Genomic DNA, 21852 nt, shown 5'->3' on the forward strand with positions numbered 1-21852 from the left:
CTTGGCATTTGACAGCTTGGCTCCAACTCCCTTTTCAGAGTGGAGGATTGCGGGGCTCCAGAGAAGTCTTCTGCAACAGCTTCAGCTCTGGACGGACGACTCTCAGATCCTTGTAGTCCATCTGCCTTCAAGGTGGTGGAGAGGGTCTTTTCCCACCCTAGTGGATTCCCGGTTCTCCCACCATCAGATCTGATCACCACCTCCATAGGATTTGTGACTAAGAACGTTATGGTAAGTACATAACTACTTTTTATCTGTTCTCAAAGGGGATGTCAAGATTACCTCTCATGTTTCTCTTTTGGGGTGAATACAAACACACAACATCCTGATTATGATCAAAGGCCTGATCACAATTTTTATGAACTAGCTATTATACCAAGAGCAAAATGAATAATTATGATGGTGAAAAAAAGAAGTTATGTACTCACCATAACGTTCCATGTGAGTTGTTCATCCCGCCTTTATTCTTACAGATGGGTTCAGAGCCGATCCTCAGCTCTTAGTCGTCCAACTACAAAGCTTGAGGTCTTCAGGCAGCTTAAAGCCAAGTCCCTGTCCCATAATGCACCTTGTTACCTCAGATCTTATTTGCTGCCTCTAACGATACCATATGCCATTCTATCACTTTTTTAGGAAAGGAAACCATAAGAAAGACAAAGCAACTATGATTAAATATGAATCTCTGTCCTCAAAAAAACCTGGAGGGGGTTGGAGGGTGGGAAGTAAGAATGAAGGCAAGATGAACTCATATGGAATATTATGGTGAGTACATAACTTCTTTGTTAAGTTCTATCTCGCCGTTCATTCTTACAGATGGGTAGCATCCCAAGCACCATCTTTCTCGGATGGCTCACGGGAGTATGTTTCAAAGGACAGTGTAACCAAAGGAAGCCCTGTCCCTGGAGGCCCTATCTACTTTGTAATGAGTGATAAAAGTATGAGGCTTTGACCAAGTGGCTGCTGCACAAATACTATCTATTGGTAGCCTGGCAGTAAATGCTGAAGATGTGGAAACAGCCCTGGTTGAATGAGTCTTTATTTTGTGTTGCAGAGGTATATTGGCAGCTGAGTACGTGAAGGTGATGCAATCAGATAACCATTTCGATAGTGTTTTTTGTCACCAGTCTACCTTTTCTGGAGTCTAAAAAGGAAACAAAAAGTTGTTCAGATCTTCTAAATTCTTTGGTTCTATTTAGGTAAAATCTAAGTTGTCTGTGAACATCAGATTTGTGCAGCATATACTCCAAGTTATTAGTGTGTTTGGGGGGGGGGGGGACGATAATTCTATGTTTTGGTTAAGGTTAGCTTCAGTACAAACTTTAGTTTCACTACGAACAAATCCTTCATTCTTACCTAATCAGAATGAAAAAACAAATACCCAGTGGGTGGGGGGGGGGGAGTTATAGACCAGGCCTGTAGCTCTAAAACTCTTCGGGCAGATGTGATGGCTACTAAAAAGACAGTCTTCCAAGACAAAAATTTCAAATCGCATGAAGAAGCTGGTTCAAACGGCAGACGAATGATGCGTGGTGGCATAAAATTTAGATTCCAAGGTGTATAAGGGGACTTGACGGGTGGCCTAAGGTGGAAAGTCCCCTTGAGAAAAGCTTTGGATAGCTTGTGTGACAGCTTAAAACCTTCAGTACCAAGATGAGAATTAGAGATTGCAGTGAGCTGCACACAAATGGTGGCTGCCATTGCTCCCTTGTTGAAAAGCATAGTCAAATACTCTAGTATCAAGGAAATAGGGGCAAGGTATGGGTCAGTGTTATTTTGAAAAGCCCATAAGGAAAATCTCTTTCATTTGCTGAGGTATAATTTCCTAGTATATGATTTATGAGAAGATATTAAAATATGTTTTCAGTTGAGAGGTTATGGAACATGGCTATGTTGGGTATTGGAGCAGCCAAGCTGTCAATTTCAGAGACTGAAGGGAGGGATGAAGAGCCCCCGATGATTGCATTAGAAGGCCTGGAAATTGGTCTAGAATCCAAGGCTCTTCCAATAGATGAGGTCGAAGAAAGGGGAACTAAATCTGACTAGGCCAGTGAGGGGCTTATAAGAATGATGGTCCTACCCAGGTCTTTGGCTTTCTGTAAAACTTTGGGTATTGGTGGGAAGGCATAAAGGAGACCCGGAGACCAATCATGTACGAGTATGTCCCTTGGGGCATCTCCCGGAGGGGGGATTAGGGCAAAAATAACTTCTGCATTTTGTGTTCATGGGGTATGCAAAGAGATCTCAGCAAGGCTGGTCCCCTCTGCGGAATATTCTTTCCGTTATTTCTTCTTTGAGGGACCACTTGTGAGGCAACAAGATTGCCCTGCTCAGTTTGTCTATCATGTTGGATTTCCCCAGGATGTGCATTGCTATCAGAAAGCGCTGGGTGGATGTAGCCCACTGCCACACTCTTAGGGCCTCTCGACAAAGGAGATTTGACCTGGTTCCTCATTTGTTTATATACCAGACCACCAACATGTTGTCCGTCTTGTCCCCAGAGGGAGAGAGTCTTGAAAGTACTGCAACTCCAAGAGTACTGCTCATTTCCAGGGCATTGTTATGCAGATGTCTCTTGTTCGGTCCATGTGCCTTGGGCTGTTCTTCCCTGAAAACCCCCCACCCTATCAGAAAAGCATCCGTGGTCACAGTGGCCGATGGTGAAGGTAGGATAAAAGGATGACCTATCGTTACTTGGAGAGAGGTCAACCACCATTGAAGATCCTTTTTGCAGGAGTTTGTTAGAATGATGAGATGTGACATTGGGAGTTCTTGATAGGACCATTGCGTAAACAGGAGCCATTCTAGAATCGGCATGTGCATACGACCCAGGGGAATTGCTATTATTGCAGCAGCCATCGTCCCCAACAATTTTAGCACATCTGAGGCTGGCACCTTGTCTCTGGATATGAGGTTCAGAATTTGATGTTGAAGTACCGATATCCTTTGTGAAGGAAGTTTTAAAGTGGTGGTGGTGTCCAAATCTGCTCCGATAAGCATGGTATGTTGCGATGGCGACAAGGCAGATTTTTCTAAGTTTATGGTAATCCCCAGTTGATTGCAGAGAGGGAGCATGGTATCCCTGGCTTATATAAGCTGATTTCTGGTGGTGATGGTGAGTAGCCAATTGTTTAAGTACAGAAACACCTGGAATCCCAAACACCTCAGGTGAGCTATCACCACTTCCATACATTTGGTGAACACACTGGGGGCTGTAGTGAGACCAAAGGGCAGGGCTCGAAACTGGTAGTGATTGTCTCCCCGCCAGAAGCGCAAATGATCCCTGGATGGTATGGCCATTTTTATGTGGTAGTGCGCATTCTGGAGATCTATCAAACACATCCAGTTGTCTTTCCCTAAAAAGGGAAGTATCGACTGTAGCATGACCATCCGGAACTTCTCCTTCTTAACAGATCTGCTTAGTCTGTTGAGGTCTAAAATAGGTCTCCAGTCCCCCCTGTCTTTTTTGGAACTAAAAAGAATCTTGAGAATTCCGGATCCTATCTGGTCTGCGGGGACCGGTTGGATGACTCCGTTTACTAGTAACCTTTAGACCTCTATGGTTTTGTTCCCTGGAACTGGGTGGAACGTCCGGGATTTTTGTTATCACGGGTGGTGGAGTGGCAAAGGGAATAAAATATCCTCTGGATATTATGCTTTGTACCCAGTTGTCATTCCTTATTTTTTGCCAGGAGTCTGGATACAAAGATGAGCGACCCCCAACTGCCTCCAGAGTTGGACAGTTGGACCTCTTTTCAGGAGCGCTGATAGGTCTTCCCAAAGAACTGATCTCTGTTGCCCTGATTTTGCAAACCCCCTCTGCCGCGAGGGCGGCATCTTCTATAATTGCCCCCTCCTCTGCCCCTGGAGGGGGGTTCACCACTTGTGTCCTGAAAGGCATCTTGGGCTTTTCAGAACCACCTTTCCTCCTTTTTAACCTTTGGGGTAGGGTCTAGTAGGGGTGGAAAAACAGACTCCGACAGCAGACAGTCTTTCCTTCCTGCTCCCACCTGGTAAGAGTTTCCTTTACTTTGGGCCCAAAAAGAGATGAGCCATCAAAAGGGCTATTCACAAAGAGTGGGGAGAGCGATGTAAACCCCTCCTAGGGATTCCTTTTACATCTTACAGTACAGTTACAGTAGGAGAGAATGCAGAAAATGATAGATGTTAAGTTGTCAATCTCGCCTTCATTCTTGCTGGATGGGTTCGGAGCCGATCCTCGGCTCCGACTCGGCACTTGCTAAGCTCGAGAGTCACTTTTACCAGCTCGAGGCAGCCACATATCCCATGATGCAAGGTGGTGATTACCCAGATCTCGTTTGCCGCTTCGCTCATGAGGTCACCTTTTTTGCCAGCTCCTGGTAAGTGAATTTAATTACTCTTTTCCAAGAGATTTAGCTATCCCAGTACCTAAATTTTTACTTATTTATAGTTTGTTAGTACCTCGATTCACTTAGCCCTATTCCCGTTAGTTTTTCGTTCCCTTATCCATATTTTTCTGTTATTCTGGCCTTAGGCCTTACCCTCCCAAACAATTTTTTGTCAGGATTTGTGTTAGGTGTGTCTGTATTTTTTTATTTCCCTGTACTTAATATAGTTAGTGGAATTTTTGGACTGAGTGTGCATGTGTGTTTGTGTTTAGAACTCAGTCATGTCTAAAGACACTAGGGTCTCAGGCTTTAAGAAGTGTGACTCGTGCTGTCAGAAGATGTCTCTGACAGACGGTCACACTTCTTGTATTTATTGCCTGGGACCCCTACACCTGCAGGTCTCCTGTGCTATTTGCCACTCTTTCAGCCAGAGAGTCCTGCAGGAACGTAGAATTAAATTGATCCTAAGGGGTCTTCTCAAGCCTGAGAGCTCCCCGGCTAAGTCCGGCTCCGGGAAGCCCTCAAAGCCATCCAAGGCCCAGCCTTCAGTGTCCAAGTCTGTGGCCTTGGTTCCGACTCCACCGGAGTCAAGATCGACTCCGTCCGGAGTCGATCCTTCCTGCTCGGAAAGTTTAGTATCGGCGCCGATCGGCACCGATACCCTGGCTTCGGCACCTGTATCGGCAACGGCTGGAGCCGATACCCTAGCTTCGAAGCCTGTGTCGGCTCCGGCTGGAGCTGACACATCTCTAACCCAGCTCAGAGCCGACAAGCTGTCGGCTCCAACTGGAACCGAAGGTTCTTCGGCTCCGATGGCTCCGTCGAGAAAGAGATCTAGATCTCCTTCAGTGGAGTCTATCCACTGGAGTCTATCCACTCGGCTCCGGCCTCCCCCTTACTTTTGGAGCGGAGCCATCGGAGCCGATCCTCAAGGTCTTCCAGACTCTCAGACCATGACTTAGAGTGGTGAGTAGACTGCTGAAATCACAGGCACTGGCCCAGATGCTCCATAGCCCGTCTCAGCAGACGACCGCTATTCCACACCCTCCAGAAATTCCTCCTTCGACTCTCTTTCAGAGCTCGGAGCCGGAGATTATTGGTACCGCGACTGTTGGTGCTTCAGAGCCGATACCACCCCTTTCAGCTCCGTCGTCTTCGACTCCTATCTCCTCCTTGAGAACGTCCTTGGAGGGATCAGGTCATCGGGCTTCCCTGGTCGGTTCCGAGGGGGCGAGTGGCATCGGACCCTTGTCCGACCCCATTCTCCCTCTCGGGGCTTCGGCCTTGGTGAGCTCGGCGCCGCCATCTGCTTCGGAGCCTTCCTTTTCGGTGGGGCCGGGGATTCCTGTTTCTTTGGAGCGGGAGCTCTCGGTCCTCCCCGGGAGGGGGGCCTTCGAGGTGATGAGTGTGCTAGCCCCCCCGAGCTTAGTCAGCAGTCGGTTCCTTTAGCTCCTCCCTCTACGGTGCCTGTAGATGTCTCTTCCCACTCTCTTCCTCCTGGACCCAGAGATCCATCGCCCCAGGTTTCCCCATTGGGAAGAACTTCCTCTTCCGAGGTTTCTCCTGATCCTTCAGGGGAACCCCGCGTAAGAGGACCTGCAAGAGGAAGCACATAGACTCCCCTGAGTCTACGACATCAGATACCGACTTAGATGAGTCGGAGGGGTCCCCAAGATCCCCCTCTGAGGATGTCTCTTTTTCAGACATCCTTGAACTCCTGAAACAGAGGGGGAACTGGCCCTCCATTAATCCCTCCGAGGATGAGTCGGTATACCTGGAGGCTTTTGGATCTCGACCCTCCACCTCCTGGGTGTCTCCGCCTTTCGACCCCCTTATGGATGTGATAGCTCGAAAGGCGTGGGCACCTCCTGATTCTGTGGAACCAGTCCCCAGGAGGCCTTCTAAATTCATCACGGCCCCCACTGAAAAGCAGTTTCTCACCAAAGGTGTCCTGGTTGATGCCATGGTGGTGGCGGCCGCCACCAAGAAGGAACTTGCAGATCCTTCCGTACCAGTCCATCCTCCTAACAAAGAGTCTAGGACCATGGACAGGTATGGTAAGCGGATGTTTTCCTCAGCGACCTTTGCTATGCGTTCGCTGAATTATTTGTCACTTCACCCGACTTCAAAGAGATATCCTCAAAGAATTGGGTGAGGTAGTACAGGATCCGTCAGCTGCTGGGGCTCAAGAGAAGATTGCCTCTCAGCTGGAAATCCTAAATTCCATAACTAACTCCTCCATGCGGCTCATTTCTTATGCAGCCGATGGGGCGAGTAGAGCCGCTGGCACAGGAGTGGCTCTCAGACGTCAGTCCTGGATGCGGCTTTGCAATTTTGCAGACCCCTTTAAGGCGTCCTTCACAAACTCTCCCTTTGATGGGACAACTTTGTTTGGACCTCAGGTGAAGGACACTTTGACCAGGTGCGAGCAAGATGGCAAGACTCTTTCTGCCGTAGGAGTCCGTTTCTCCACCCCTTCTAGACCTTACCCCAAAGGTCAGAATGGAGGGAAAATGTGGTTCCGAAAATCAAAGGGAGTCACGCCTGACGCACGTGGTCAGTTTACCCCCAGAGGCAGAGGGGGTAATAACAGATGCCGCCCTAGAGGTAGGGGGTCCTCAGAACCAGGGCAGCAGAGAGCCTCTCTCTGACAAGCCCTTCCAGCATCCCTGAGGTGTTGCCCGACTGCCCACCCTTGGAGGCAGTCGTGGGGAGATTGTCGCTGTACCCAGAAGCCTGGCTTTCCCTCTCTCAAGACAAATGGGTACAGTTGATCATATCCGAGGATTACAAAATACCTTTCGAGAAAAGCCCCTTCCCTCAAAAAGGTTCCCTTCCAGACGTTCCACCCGGTCTAAGGGAAATTGCGATGCTAGAGGTTTCAAAGCTTCTAGAGAAAAGGGCCATCCAGCCAGTTCCAACAGATCATTTAGAGTCCGGAATCTACTCAAGGTTCTTTTTGGTTCCCAAAAAGACGGGAGACTGGAGACCAATATTAGACCTCAGCAGGCTAAACAAGTCTGTCAAAAAGGCAAGATTTCGGATGGTCACACTTCAATCGATTTTGCCCTTTCTGGGCAAAAACAACTGGATGTGCTCCATAGACCTTCAAGATGCGTACTATCACATAAAAATCCACAGACGCTCCAGAAGGTTTCTCCGCTTTCGGCTGGGGACCAGTCATTTCCAATTCAAAGCCCTGCCCTTTGGTCTCACTACAGCCCCCAGAGTGTTCACCAAATGCATGTCAGCGGTCACGGCTCACCTGAGACATCAAGGATTCCAGGTGTTTCCGTACCTAGACGACTGGCTCCTCTCAGCCACCACCAGGCATCAACTTCTCCAAGCCAGAGATTATACTCTACGTCTCTGCGGTCAGTTAGAAATTTCAGTCAACTTCAAAAAGTCTTCCTTATCGCCTTGCCAATCTATTACCTTTATAGGCGCAGATCTAGACACTACTCGGATGTCAGCAAACCTAACAAACCAAAGAATCCTGGATATCCAAAACCATGTTCGGATCATCCTATCCAGCAAAAAGGTACAAGCCAGGTTGGTCCTGAAAGTGCTAGGCCTTATGGCAGCTGCCATCACACTTCTTCCTTTGGCCCGCTTTTACATGCGTCTCCTACAGTGGATGTTGTTTACCCAATGGTCCTTCCAGCAGTTACCCATGCGTCACAAGATCCTGGTGACACAGACCTGCAAAAGCCATCTATCCTGGTGGACTTCTTCCCCCCTAGTCCATCAGGGCAGACCATTTGTCCCCCCGGCCCCGGTAGCCACGGTCACTTCGGATGCCTCCCTGATTGGGTGGGGGGGCATTATCAGGGCAGGATGGTCCATGGCACGTGGCAACCATTCAAATACCACCTGCATATAAATGTCCTAGAGATGAGAGCAGTGCTTTTAACGTTGCAAGCCCTCAACGACTTTCTTCCCTTAGGAACTATTGCAGTTCACACGGACAGCATGTCCGTGGTATGGTACATCAACAAGCAGGGCGGGACCAAGAACTATCCTTTGTGTCGAGAAGCTCTCAGACTTTGGCAATGGGCGATCTCCTCTCATCGGTTTCTGGTAGCAACGTATATCCCCGGGAAAACCAACATAATAGCGGACAGATTGAGCAGAGCTATACTCATGCCTCACGAGTGGTCTCTCAAACAATCTATAGTGGAGGAGATTTTTCAGGAGTGGGGCCGCCCATGCTGCGACCTTTTTGCTACACCCCAAAACAGCAAATGCCCAGACTTCTTCTCTCTCTTTCCACTTCTGGGCCATCCCCCCAGAGACGCTGTAACCCAGGATTGGCCCCGGGGACTTCTTTATGCTTTCCCCCCTTTTCCGTTAATACCTCAAGTACTCCAGAAAGCTACCGTCTTGAGAGCCAAGCTGATTCTCATTGCCCCTTACTGGCCTCAACAAATTTGGTTCCCGTTCCTTCATCGCCATCTCTTGGTGCAGCCTTGGCATCTGGACCCAGTTCCAGATCTTCTGACCCACCAGTCGGGTCAACTGAACCGGTCCATTCGTTCCCTCAACCTCACCACTTGGTTGCTCCACTTCCTTCCTTAGCCAGGCTTCCTTTGATCTCTAACCCCGTTAGAGATATCATAGTAGCTTCTCTAAAGTCCTCTACCAGGAGGATTTACTCTAGCAAATGGAAACGTTTCTCCTTTTGGGCAAAGTCTAAGAACATAGACCCTTTTACTGCCCCTATTCAGTCAGTCTTGGACTTTCTAGCTGAAATTTTTCACTCCGGTTCTTCTTCTTCCACAGTTAAAGTCCAGTTGGCAGCAATCTCGAATTTCCATGTCGGATTTGCAGACCAGAACATTATGTCTCACAAACTTTGTAAAGCCTTTCTCAGAGGGGTGTTCCTACTTAAACCCCCTGTTAGGGATCCTCCACCACAGTGGGATCTAAATTTAGTGCTGGCATCCTTGATACTTCCCCCTTTCGAACCGGCTGCTACATGCTCATTAAAATTTCTTTCTTGGAAGACACTTTTTCTAGTTGCTATTACGTCTGCTAGGAGAGTGTCTGAACTTTATGCTGTCTGTGTTCGTCCCCCTTACTTGGTCTTCCACAAGGATGGAGTATCCTTAAGAACCAATCCATCCTTTCTGCCCAAGGTTGCTTCTAAAACAAATTTAAACCAATCCATTGCTCTTCCTGTATTTTTTCCCAATCATTCTAACAGGGCGGAACAAAGATTGCATTACCTAGATGTTCATCGCCAACTCGGATATTACTTGGACAGAACGAAGCAATTTAGGAAGTCTGATCGGCTTTTTCTTTCTTATGCTGAAAATAAGAAAGGTCTCCCTGTTTCTAAAGTGACCTTATCCAGATGGCTGTCTTCCACCATTTCTGACATTTATCAGCTTAGGGGCAAACAACTGATCTCAAAACCTAAAGCACATTCTACAAGAGGTCTAGCCACATCTACAGCTTTTCAGGCTAGACTACCCTTAGACACTATTTGTGCAGCAGCCACTTGGGCCACTCCTCATACCTTCGTTTCTCATTACAAATTGGATTTGGCCTCCAGGGACAGGGCAAGTTTTGGTTCCACAGTTCTCAAGAGTCTGTTCCATTGAGCCACCCAGGATAGAGGTGCTAGGGACGCGGTCCCATCCAGCAAGAATGAAGGCGAGATTGACAACTTAACATTTAGAAGTTATGTACCTACCATAATGTTCCATGTTAGTTGTCTTCTCTTACCTTCTTTCTTGCGTCCCTCCCTCCTGTCCCCCTAGCCTGGACAGACCTTGAACTTCCTTTTTCTCTGGGAGATTGTTCTTCCTTGGACACCAGTTAGCTCTGGACCTTAATTACCTGGGTTCCCCTTACAGCCTTCTCAGGTTAGTTGTTCTTCTTTCCTTTGTGGAAAGATTATGGGCAGTTTTTCCTCTAGATACCAAACGAGATCTGGGTAATCACCGCCTTGCATCATGGGATATGGGGCTGCCTCGAGCTGGTAAAAGTGACTCTCGAGCTTAGCAAGTGCCGGCTCCGAACCCATCCAGCAAGAAAGAAGGCGAGAGAAGACAACTAACATGGAACATTATGGTAGGTACATAACTTCTAATTATGAAAGAGCCATGGTTGTTCCATATTGGACTAGGGCGAATGAAGTTATAGTAGAAAAGAACTGGGCCATTTTGAAAAGTAATCCATCCCTGTGGTCCATTGCAGGACCTAAGCCCTTATTTGTTTTTAAAACCGGTATAAACTTCAAAAAATTGTTTGAGGGAAAGTCTAGAGGTTATGGTAACCTCAAACAAGGTACCACAAGGTGTGGGACATGTTCCCAATGTAGATACATTTGTGATAAGGTTAATATAACACTACACAACACTTTAAAATCCTAAGTTTGGTTTGGCAAAGGAAATTGCCAGACAAAAGGGGTTGTGCATTTGGCAATGTGTAAAGCCTGTCCCGCGTTCTATGTTGGAAAGACCAAGAGATGCTTGAGGGACAGGCTTTATGAACACATTTATCAAATATCCACACATAATACCACTAGTGCACTTTTTAAACATTTAGAAGGATGCATCAATTTTAATGGTTTTACATTTGCTATTTTAGAAAAAGTATTGCCCAACCCTAGAGGAGGTGACTATAGAAGTTACATAGAAGCAAGAGACAAAATGATAAGGTTACAAGCCTGTCACAGCCCAGGCTTAAATGAAACAATTTCCTTTAAACCCATCTTGGTTCACAAAGCCACATTTCATTAAATTAAATTCAATGACCGACATAGTCATAGATATGCTGATTAAATTAATAAGATAAAAAACTTTACAGTTTTAACATTTTTATATATAATTTTACACGAGTTTATTGGTAGACGTGTTTTTACTACTTATTTATTACTAATTAATTAATTTGTGATGTAGTTTTACTATTAAAGTGGATTTTATTGCTAAATTCTTTGGTTGCTGCTGTTTGTGTCTGACTACACAAGAAAACCTTTTTGAGATTTCCTTGCTGCTGATAGTGTGGATTTTGTACTAGGGTCTTCACAAAGGATGACTTAAAGGGCTCTGCAAAGGAACATAAGAGCACCCAGAAGTGTATCCTAAGAGCAATTCCTGTACCCGCTGCCCTACTCTTTCCATCAGCTGCATATGATATCAGACGCATGGAACAGTTTACTAATAAATTAAGAGTAGCATGCTGGGAAGCAAACTTGTCTACAACTCCTTTAGCTGCCGTACCCTGTAGAGCATCTCCAAGCTCTTTTAGGAGATCTCTCTGCAGTCTCGTGATATTTGTGAGGTATTTCAGTGATCATGGCAAAAGTCGCTGAACTGAACATGCGGTTCCTGTATCTATCCATGATCCTAGAATCTCTGTTAGGAGGATGGACAGATGAAGTTTCTGACATCTCCTTTTTGGTGGCTGCTGCCACCACTATGGCATCAACAGGCACTCCTTTTGTGAGAAAAGTCTTATCCTGAGGAGAAGAAATAAATTTATTAGGCCTCCTAGCGACAGGCTCCATGGTGTCTGGAGACACCCAAGCCCTTCGTGAGACCAGCTCCATAAGCTCATCGAAGGGTGGAGACACCCAAGAGGTGGAGGGCTGAGACCCAAAAGCTTTCAGGCGGACCAACTCATCCTTGGTAGGGTTGGTGGGCTTCCAGCCACCCCTCTGCTTTAGGATTTCCAAGATATCTGCAAACGAGATATCCTCCGAGGGGGACCGTGGGGACCCTTCTGACTCAGCTAAGTCGGTGTCTGAGGTGAAAAATTCCTGCAGAAAGTCTAGATGCTTTCTCTTGCAAATTCACTTCCTGGGAACCTCATCAGTGGGAGCTTCTGGTGAGGTCTCAGGAAGAGCAGAGTCCGCCCAGTAGGGCTTCCTGAGGCTCAGTGTCTTTACGCTTCAAAGGGGTCTGTGAGGCAGAAGTAGACACAGGCACTTTAGGGGAGGAGGTAGTTGGTCCTGACATCCTGGATATCCTGGGGGGGACATTACTCTCGTCAAGGCATCAAAGGCACCTCTGCTCTGATGCAAAGGAACCCCTGGGTCTGAAGAAATAGGTGATTCCCTCGGCACCGGAACAGTTGGCTCCAATCCAGAGGTAGATCCAAAACTCTATGCTCCGAGGATGATGATTTAGAAGACTTGGTAGATTTTGAGGATTTAGATGTTTTATTATGGTCGCCCAAAACTTCTTGAAAAGAAGATTTTAATAGCCTCTGTCAATTAACTTTCTTTTTCTTTCCTGCAGAACTCTGCTACTGAAGGAATGGCAGATGGAGCAGCTCTTTTATAGGTGCAAAGCACCCTAATAATAAACACATTTGACATACCATCAGTCACAGACATTTTCTGTTCATACTTGGGCCATTTTTTTAAAGCCAGAGTTGGGTTGTTTTTCCTTCTCTTGGTCAGCCATATTAGAATATAATGCACACAAGAAAAAAATCTGTTCAAACTCTCGATAATGTATCCAGCAACACTATCCAAATATCTCAACTATTCAAACAGTAAGAAGCCCCTAAATTAAAACGGGCTCTACAATACTTATTAAAGTGTAACTATTAAGTTTCTAATAACACACACTTGTAAAACTACTAAATTCCTAACAAGCACACTTTTAATCTACTGATTTAAACTACTAAAGGCACACCAGAAAAAAAGGAAGGGGAAATACTAAAGGCCTAATAAAACGACAACCCAAAGTAGCTATAGGAAGGCTTATAAAGGTAGCTAACAGTTTTAAAAGTTTTTTTTATAACAGCTATTAAATGGAAAGTTAAAGGTATTTAAAGAGAAAAGTTCTCTAGAAGAAAAACTGTACTGGCCCAAGCTGTGAAGTATCCTCCGATCTGTTGCAGTGGCAAACTAAATCTGGGGTAACACAAGGTGCATCATGGGATATGGACTTGGCCTTGAGCTGTCTGAAGACCTCGAGCTTTGTAGTTGGCCGACTCTGAGCCAAGAATCAGCTCCGAACTCATCTGTAAGAATGAATGGCGAGAGAGAACTTCACATCAATAGTTGGTGGTTAAATATGCATACACAACCGTTAGAGAGGACTGTTCTTTTTGAAGAATTGCATCAGTGTTTTAATAAATATGCATATTATAATTGGCAATTTATGCGAGGAAGAGTAATATAAAATTGACCAAGATGTGAGATGTTAGAAAACTGAGTTAGTCAGCTAGTGATGGGGTGACTTCAGACTTACATGTATTTGACAAGTTTGATCAAAACAAAAATACTTTTTCAGGAATGTTAATAGAATTTAATGCCTCACACCAAAATTAAGTAGATATACCAAATATCCTCATAGCTCCATGATGCTGTGAAGAGAACGGTTTGCTTCTCAAGTTCTAGGCAATACAGGAAACTATCCCATTTCAGGCTAGAGAAAGTTCCCTTTGGGTAGGATGGCAGCTGACTCCACCTTTTGCCATATTTGCTCTATTAGACCGTGTTCCCTACTGTACTTGCTTGCAAAATTCCTAAAGCTATCAGAATGCCTTCCATTTGCCTGACATACTGTCTTACAGGATGGAAATCTGAGCTGTCTGCTGTCTTATTTTGTACCACAGGGTTTGTTTGCAGGTTATCCTAACTCATCTAAGACCCCATCTTGTCTTGGGTTATCCCATAATCTGCAAGTCTCTACCATTTCAGACCATCGCAACCTTGTTGAGAGCAGAACTGTATCCCAGCACTTGCTTGTCAAGCATTTCCTTGTGGTGCTTCTATATTTTTGTCCCACTTTGAAGAAGATTTCTCCTTGAGAAGTGAAGTTCAAAACCGACAGCTCTTTAGCTGTAGTTCAGTAACTTTGAAGTTTGTATCTTGAGAGAGACTTTTTGGGGTCATGAGCTAGACGCTTCTCAGAATTCTGCCAAGCTTGAGAAATTTTAAGAACTCCAAACAGGTACTGATTGTGGTAGACCTTCCCACAGATCATTTGAAATTGATTTACTTTTTATTTACACCAAATGCTGTATGCAAATGTCACTCCAAGTCTGTCAAGACGAATCTGTGATTAGAATTACTGCGTTCTCACTAAGATTTGAATTGTAACGCTACTTTTGAAAGTCTGTAACTGTTTTAACTTTATGGTAAGTGCTGCCTTTAAGACAAACTAATTTGAATTTTACCTTTTCTACAGGGGCTCCCATACTGATATGTGGAATGACTTCTTCCATACTTTATTGAATGTACCAGGATGTCAAACTCTACCTTCTGTGGGAGCTTTGCGTGAAAGGTTAACTGCTGTCTTCCAGGATAACTATTGCAACAAGATAAAGTCCCTCTGCAAAAGACTTATTGTCTTGTTACTGGAAAACAAACGTTCGCGTAAATAAATATTACTGACTTTAGTACAAACTTCAGATGTCTAATTTCTGAAATCTCATAAGTTCAATTCGGGTGGAATGAAAGTTTGTGAATAAATCGCACTTTTGTCTTTTCACACAAACTCGTAAATTCAGTTTTATTTTTTTAATAACCAGTAGTAATAGTATCAAATCGCATTTTGGCCAGTGTGAATTGAGACGTGGCACACTAAATCGATTAAAGCCAGAAGATGCTTGCATTACAAAACCAGCTTACATCATTTTTACCCTTGTGATTGACATTACATGAGAAGTCAGTGGTCAGATGAACTGAAAATGGAATGCCATGTATTTTTGCCTCTGTGATGGTGCTGAACTCACCTTAATTTGTGTGTTGTTGAGGAAACTTACTGTGCACAGGTCCTGAACTTGTCTTGTGGCTAAGCAGAACTTAATTTTCAAGTATTTTCCAGTCTTTTACCTTTTCATGGATAAATTGCTACAAGTATTAATGTTTCCTTCAATTAATATTTAAATAGTACAAAAAAAAATCTCGATTTACAAGTAGTCAATGTTTTAAAATAAAGGCCTGATGAAAATTGTGCCACATTTGTTTCATCCATCTGTCCTCGTTTGTACTCTGCTTTGCTTGTATTAATGTTCAGTTATGACTGTTAATGTGAGCTGCACATTGATAAATGCAAGATTTCTGTTTGGGAATGAAAAAAGTCTTTATATAATGAGTATGCCTAAGATTGTGCATTACAAAGAATTTCAATTATGGAAGGTCGTAACATTATAATGAATGGCCAAAAGTCTATGTAAAAATATAATTTGCAGGGGACACATTTCCGACTGTATCCCAGGTGTCTGTGGTTTGACTATCAGCCCCCAGCAATAGGAAAGCAAGCTAGGGAGAGAGGGTAGATTGAAGGGCCATCACTCTTTCACCTCTCCAAGGGATAGAGGGAAGGGTTGTGCACACTGGGTGGTGCTAACTTCTTGGTGGAAACTAGGAAGCTCATTGCTTGTGCCTCTGGGGTGGGCAAAGATGCCTAGAGGGAATGCCTCTTAGGGTATTGAAGGGACTTCTTCAGCTGTCTTCTGATTGCATGCTTCTCTCTTATGCTTTGTGACATGCAACAAAGACAGGGGAAATGAAAAAAAAATTTGAACCACCCTTGCTGGCTGAATAATGGCCTCTCCCAGCTGACCCAAACCCTGGTCATGTGAATGTGTTAGCCAAGTGGCTGTGGAAGCGACTTATGATTAACAAATACAGGACATAGTCCAAAAAAAAAAAAAAAAAAATCTTAATTTGAGGGTCCATCTCCAATGGTTGCCTGCAGTTGTTACCTTTGCAAGGATGTGCTCAGCAACTAATTCTTTTCTGATCTTCAGCTTCTATAGTCTAGAAGTGCATACTCCCCCTTTTGTGCATGCAAAGTTATCTTGTTCTGTAGTAGAAGACGATACAGCAATTCTCAGGATTTCTAGTTTTTTTGGTCACTTTTACGGTTTTTATTTCATTCTTGCATGTTTTGCTGTACTGCTCTCATGCTCAGGATCTTAGAAGCCAAAAGCTTTTGACTGATGTCCTTCATGGATGCATCTGCAGTCATAACAAGTGGGTTGTCCTGTCGTCAGGCAGCCCTGCAGTCGGCCGGATTCCAAAGTCCGGGTCCGGCTTCGGCTGATGTCGCACTTCACCCGACGTCATCTCTGTTGGTCTTCGGGTATATAAGCATCAGCCGACGCCATTTTCCTCAGTCTTTCTTGCCGCGTGGCGCCCGAAGCAGAAGCTGTTCGCAAGTGCCGGTCGGTCGGATCCAGAGATTACTTCTACCGAATACTACTTCGAAGACTTCTAAAGCTAAGTACCCCGTTGGGGACTCTTTCTTGCCTCAGCCGATATCAGAAAAAGTTAACAATTGTTTAACCTGTGGGAAACAAATACCTCATAAAGATTTCCACTCTTACTGTCTGCCTTGTTTAGGCCCAGCCCACGACGTAGCAGCCTGTTCGGCCTGTGCCTCTTTCAACCGGCGAACGCTTAGGCGGCGGTCGGAGTTTGGAGATCAGTTTTTCGGTTCTGATTTTGCGTACATTATCGCGCCGGATCCTCCGACTTCCTAATCTACTAAAAACGCAAAGATAAAGACCGACACTCGCGGTCCGCGGTTTCGGCCGAAACCACGGTAAAGCAAATCATGAGTGTCTCGGTTTCGGCGAAACCGAGAAAACTGATCAAAGTACAGCTGAACCTATTCTTACAACTGAGGCCCCTGCTACAACTCTTGAATCGACCTCAGAACTTTTACCCACTACGGTGGTTGACTTATCAGACACCATCCCCTTGGATGTCTCTACCCCAGCACGTGGTGCTGCTAGGCCTCCAGCAGCCATGTCCATTAAGGCCTTCGCCAGGGCTAAAGCAGCCAAAACTACTAAAACAGTGCCTGTTAAACCCCCCACATCCAGGCCCTCTTCTAGCTCTCAAATGCTTTCTTTGGCAGAAGATTTAATTTCTTTAATTAGAGGATCTCAATCTCACCCAGACAGGGCCTCTCAGCCCCCAGAGAAGAGACCTAGGGCAGAGCCCCCTGAGCCAGTGTCTTCTGATGATTCTGCTGATGAATCAGACATAACTGACCAGCCAGAGGCTCCCTTCTCCAATTTTGAAGTTTCTGATGCTGAAGAATCCATTCCAGCTGCTTCCCCACCAAAAGAATTCTCCTTTGGGGAAACCTTGCATGCCATGCGAGAACAGTTCCAATGGCAGCAACAGGATTTTTCAGACTCCAGAAAAAGACTTAGGACCTTTCTGCACCTCCCACAGCACAGGCCCTTAGCTATACCTCCTGTTCTCTCTGTGGTGGATGATGCTTTCAATGATGTGTGCTCCGCTCCAGATACTTTACCCCCAGCCCCTGCCAAACCAGACAGATTTTACAGGGTGCCAGATACTCATCACCACCTTTACAAGGCCCCACTTGCAGACCCAGAAACTATATCCCAGGGTCCCAAGGCAGTAGCCGCGACCATAGCTAAAAACCCTATTCCTTCTGAAAGGGAAGCAAGGTCATTAGACAGATGGGGTAAAAAGGTCTACACTTCAGCTACTCTCTCAGCTAGAGCTTTAAACTGTCAGTTTCACATGATACAATACCAAGAGTTTATGCTTGATCAGTTAACTAAAAAACTAACCACTGATGAATCTCTTGATAAGAAATATGTATTAGAGATGGTAAATAACATACAACAGGTTAGCAACCATTCCTTAAAATGTGGCTATGATGCACTGGAGGCTTCATTTAGATCAGCCATGACAGGCACGGTGATAAGAAGGCATGCATGGCTAAAGGAACAAGCTTTACCAGATCATGTTAAAGCTAAGTTGCTAGATGCTCCTATGGACAAGACAAGTTTGTTTGGTACACCTGCTCAGCAGGTTATGAAGAAAATGGAAGAGAAGGCAAAATCTGTTCAAACTGTTAAAGATTTCTTGCAGGTTCAATCCCCAAGGTTTAGCAGGAACTGGCCTGCCAAAAATTGGTCCTTTCCTGACTCCACAAAATTTCAAAGGGTCAGGAATAGACGTTCCAGAGGCAGAAACCAATCCAGAGGAGGTGCCTACAGAGGACGACAGTGGCAAGGTAACAACAGAGGCACAGACACAGCCACTGCCACTACATCAGCACAACCACAGTGACTTGATCCTAAATCCGCCTACCAGGGAACAAATAGCAGCTCCTCTAGGCGGAAAGTTAACCTTATTTTCAAAGAACTGGCACTACATAACAAAAGACAAGTGGATTTTACAAACCATAGATCAAGGTTACGGTTTCACTTCCACACTTTACCAGTCAAAAGAGGAATGCCAAATCTACCTCCAAATCAAAAAACAGAGGCTCTACGCCAGATAATGGAGTTAGCAAACATGAGAGCTGTGGAAAGAGTGCCAACAGCAGAACAAGGAAAGGGGTTCTATTCCAGACTATTCCTAGTTCCAAGAAAGGAAAAAGTTGGAGACCAATTCTCGACCTGTCCACCTTAAATACATACATCATTGTCCCAAAATTCAAAATGCTGACCCTACAGCAACTTCTTCCCATGCTGGGCAAGGAGTCTTGGCTGGTAACTCTAGATCTCAAGGAGGCATACCTGCACGTCCCCATTCGACCAATCTGCAGAAGATACCTCAGATTTCTTGCAGGATCAGAGCACTATCAATTCTCAGCATTGCCCTTTGGCTTATCTACTGCCCAGAGTATTCACAAAATGCCTGGCATCAGTAATCGCCCATTGCAGACTACAGGGAATTCAAATTTACCCATACCTGGACGACTGCCTGCTACAAGGGGACAACAAAAGCAAGCTGACAACGGATTTACAAAGGGTCATTTACTTGCTACAAGGACTGGGATACACAGTCAATTTACAAAAGTCAAGGCTGATACCATCCCAAACAAGGACATTCTTGGGCGAATTGGACACAGTACAACAAATGGCATTCCTGACTACAGAAAAACAAAAAGAACTTCCTCTTTACTTCTTGGCACTAACAAAACTGAACAAGTTAACAGCAAGAAAAGTTCTGCAGGCCTTGGGCTTCATGGCATCATGCATAATCTTGGTCCCATTTGCCAGACTACATATGAGGAAACTACAGTGGTACCTAAAGAATTTATGGTCCCAACACAGACACAGTCTAGAAACAGAAATCCCACTAATTCCATGCTTAAAACAGGAGTTCCTAAGGTGGGCTCAGGCATGCCAGTCAAACCCAGGCCTACCCATTCGCAGATGTCAACCAAGCCAGACCATCACAACAGACGCTTCAGACCTAGGATGGGGGGCCCACATGCTGGACAAATGCGTGCAAGGATTGTGGACACAGGATCAACTTCACCTGCACATCAATCTAAAAGAAATGCTGGCAGTAAAACTGGCAATCCAAAAGTTCAAACCATTTCTCAAAGAGGGCCAGTTGATGATAAGGACAGACAACACCACAGTCATGTGGTACATCAACAAACAGGGAGGCACTCATTCATACCCCCTATGCAGAATGACCTTGGAGCTGTGGACCCTGGCACTCAGCTACAACATTCAGTTACAGGCGATATTTGTACCGGGGAAAGACAATACTCTAGCAGACATATTAAGCAGAACCACTTTGGATGCCCACGAATGGAAGCTGCACCTGGACATCTTCAAGACCATCTCAAAGAAATGGGGAATGCCACAGATAGACCTATTCGCATCGCCTCTCAATCACCAGCTCAAAAAATTCTGCACAAGGACATTCCACCCACTAGCATGGAAAGTGGACTCACTCTCCTTCAACTGGAAAGGCCTAACAGCATATGCATTCCCACCTCTTCCTTTGATACACAAGGTACTACTAAAAATCAAGGAAGAACGTCCAAAGATAATCCTGATAGCTCCAAACTGGCCAAGACAACACTGGTACCCACTACTGAAGAGCATGTCTTCGAACAATATGTGGCCAATACCCTGATGCCTTTGATGTTAACTCAGAACAACTACAGCATCATACATCCAAACCTAAAACGCTGCAACTGACTGCATGGAACATCACATAGCAGCAGCTAATCCAGAACTTTCACAAAGAGTTAAAGACATTATTCTTGAAGCGCGCAGACCTTCAACAAGAAGGAACTATGCTGGAAAATGGAAAAGGTTTGTCATTTGGAGTACGGAAAGAGGAAAAGATGTGTCAAACATAGATATGCCTAACATTCTGGAGTATCTGGCGAACTTCTTCATTCAGGCCTGTCCTACTCCTCCATCAAGATACATGCATCAGCTATTTCAGCAGAATACAGCTTTGATCCACCTGTTTTTCGCACCCTTTGCTCAGGCAGTTCCTCAGAGGAATCAAGAATGTAAAACCTCCAAGGAAACCACCATTACCAGCTTGGGATTTAAACTTTGTGCTAGAAAAGTTGACACTATCACCCTTTGAACCAGCAGCAACAGCAGACCTACAACACCTGTCATGGAAAACTGCTTTCCTACTAGCAATTACTTCAGCAAGGAGGGTTTCAGAACTTCAGGCCTTAATGGCAGTGCAACCCTTCCTAATCTTCCACCAAGATAGAGTGTCCATGAGGACTAATCCTACATTTATGCCCAAGGTGGTATCCAGAGTGTCTTTAAACCAGGCAATCCACCTACCTACCTTCTTTCCCAACCCACAAAACAGAGGGAAAGAATACTGCATACCTTGGATGTACATAGACAGCTACGCTACTACTTGGACAGAACAAAAATAGCAGAAAGACTGACCAACTTTTTGTAGCCTATGCAACAGGAAGGGAAGGAAAAGCTATTTCCAAACAGACAATCTCCAAATGGATAGGAAATTGCATACGATACTGTTACTCCTTCCATGGAAAACCAATTCCACAGAACATAAGACCTCATTCTACAAGGGCAACAGCCACTACCACAGCCTTCTTACGAGGAGTGGCAACCAAAGACATTATTGAGGCGGCTACTTGGACCTCCGTGCATACATTTGCCAAGCATTATAATTTGCCTCTATATTCCAGATCCCGAGCAGGGTTTGCCACTGCTGTACTGCAAGGGATCCTAAACACACCATAATCTACCTTTATCCTCCTCCCTAGTTGGCTATGGTATTCTACCCACTTGTTATGACTGCAGATGCATCCATGAAGGACATAGTACAGTTTTGTACCTACCATAAATGTAGATGTCCGAACTGGATAGCATCTGCAGTCAGGATTACCCTCCCTCCTTCCCTCTGTGGTACTCCTAGGGTGTTTACCCTCCTAATAGCTAGCTGTTGGGGAGTCTTTATGGTGTATTTGTTTGTATATATGTACATATATGCTTATTGTTGTGTTTACCTCTATCTATTTGGAAACATTGGCATCTATCCAAATTTTAGCCTGCAAGAGGGCTACTGGCATCTGGGGCAAGAAACACTGAGGAAAATGGCGTCGGCTGATGCTTATATACCCGAAGACCAACAGAGATGACGTCGGGTGAAGTGCGACATCAGCCGAAGCCGGACCCGGACTTTGGAATCCGGCCGACTGCAGGGCTGCCTGACGACAGGACAACCCAGTTGTTATGACTGCAGATGCTATCCAGTTCGGACATCTACATT

The 21852-nt window shown here is 45.2% G+C and overlaps 1 protein-coding gene across 2 annotated transcripts in view; it reads left to right on the forward strand.

Moving 5' to 3' along the window:
• BUB1 (BUB1 mitotic checkpoint serine/threonine kinase) overlaps positions 1 to 15296 on the forward strand; it is a 2040509-nt gene extending 2025213 nt beyond the window's left edge. For both annotated transcript variants that reach the window (XM_044057238.1, XM_044057245.1), the window contains exon 21: positions 14522 to 15296. In XM_044057238.1, the coding sequence (XP_043913173.1) occupies positions 14522 to 14717 (196 nt within the window). In that variant the 3' untranslated portion in view covers positions 14718 to 15296. The remainder of the gene's footprint in view (positions 1 to 14521) is intronic.
• The last annotated feature ends 6556 nt before the right edge of the window (positions 15297 to 21852 follow it).

Source organism: Protopterus annectens, chromosome 1.part2 (genome assembly GCF_019279795.1).
Source record: "Protopterus annectens isolate FY-2018-M chromosome 1.part2, PAN1.0, whole genome shotgun sequence".
NCBI classification, from domain to species: Eukaryota; Metazoa; Chordata; order Ceratodontiformes; family Protopteridae; genus Protopterus; species Protopterus annectens.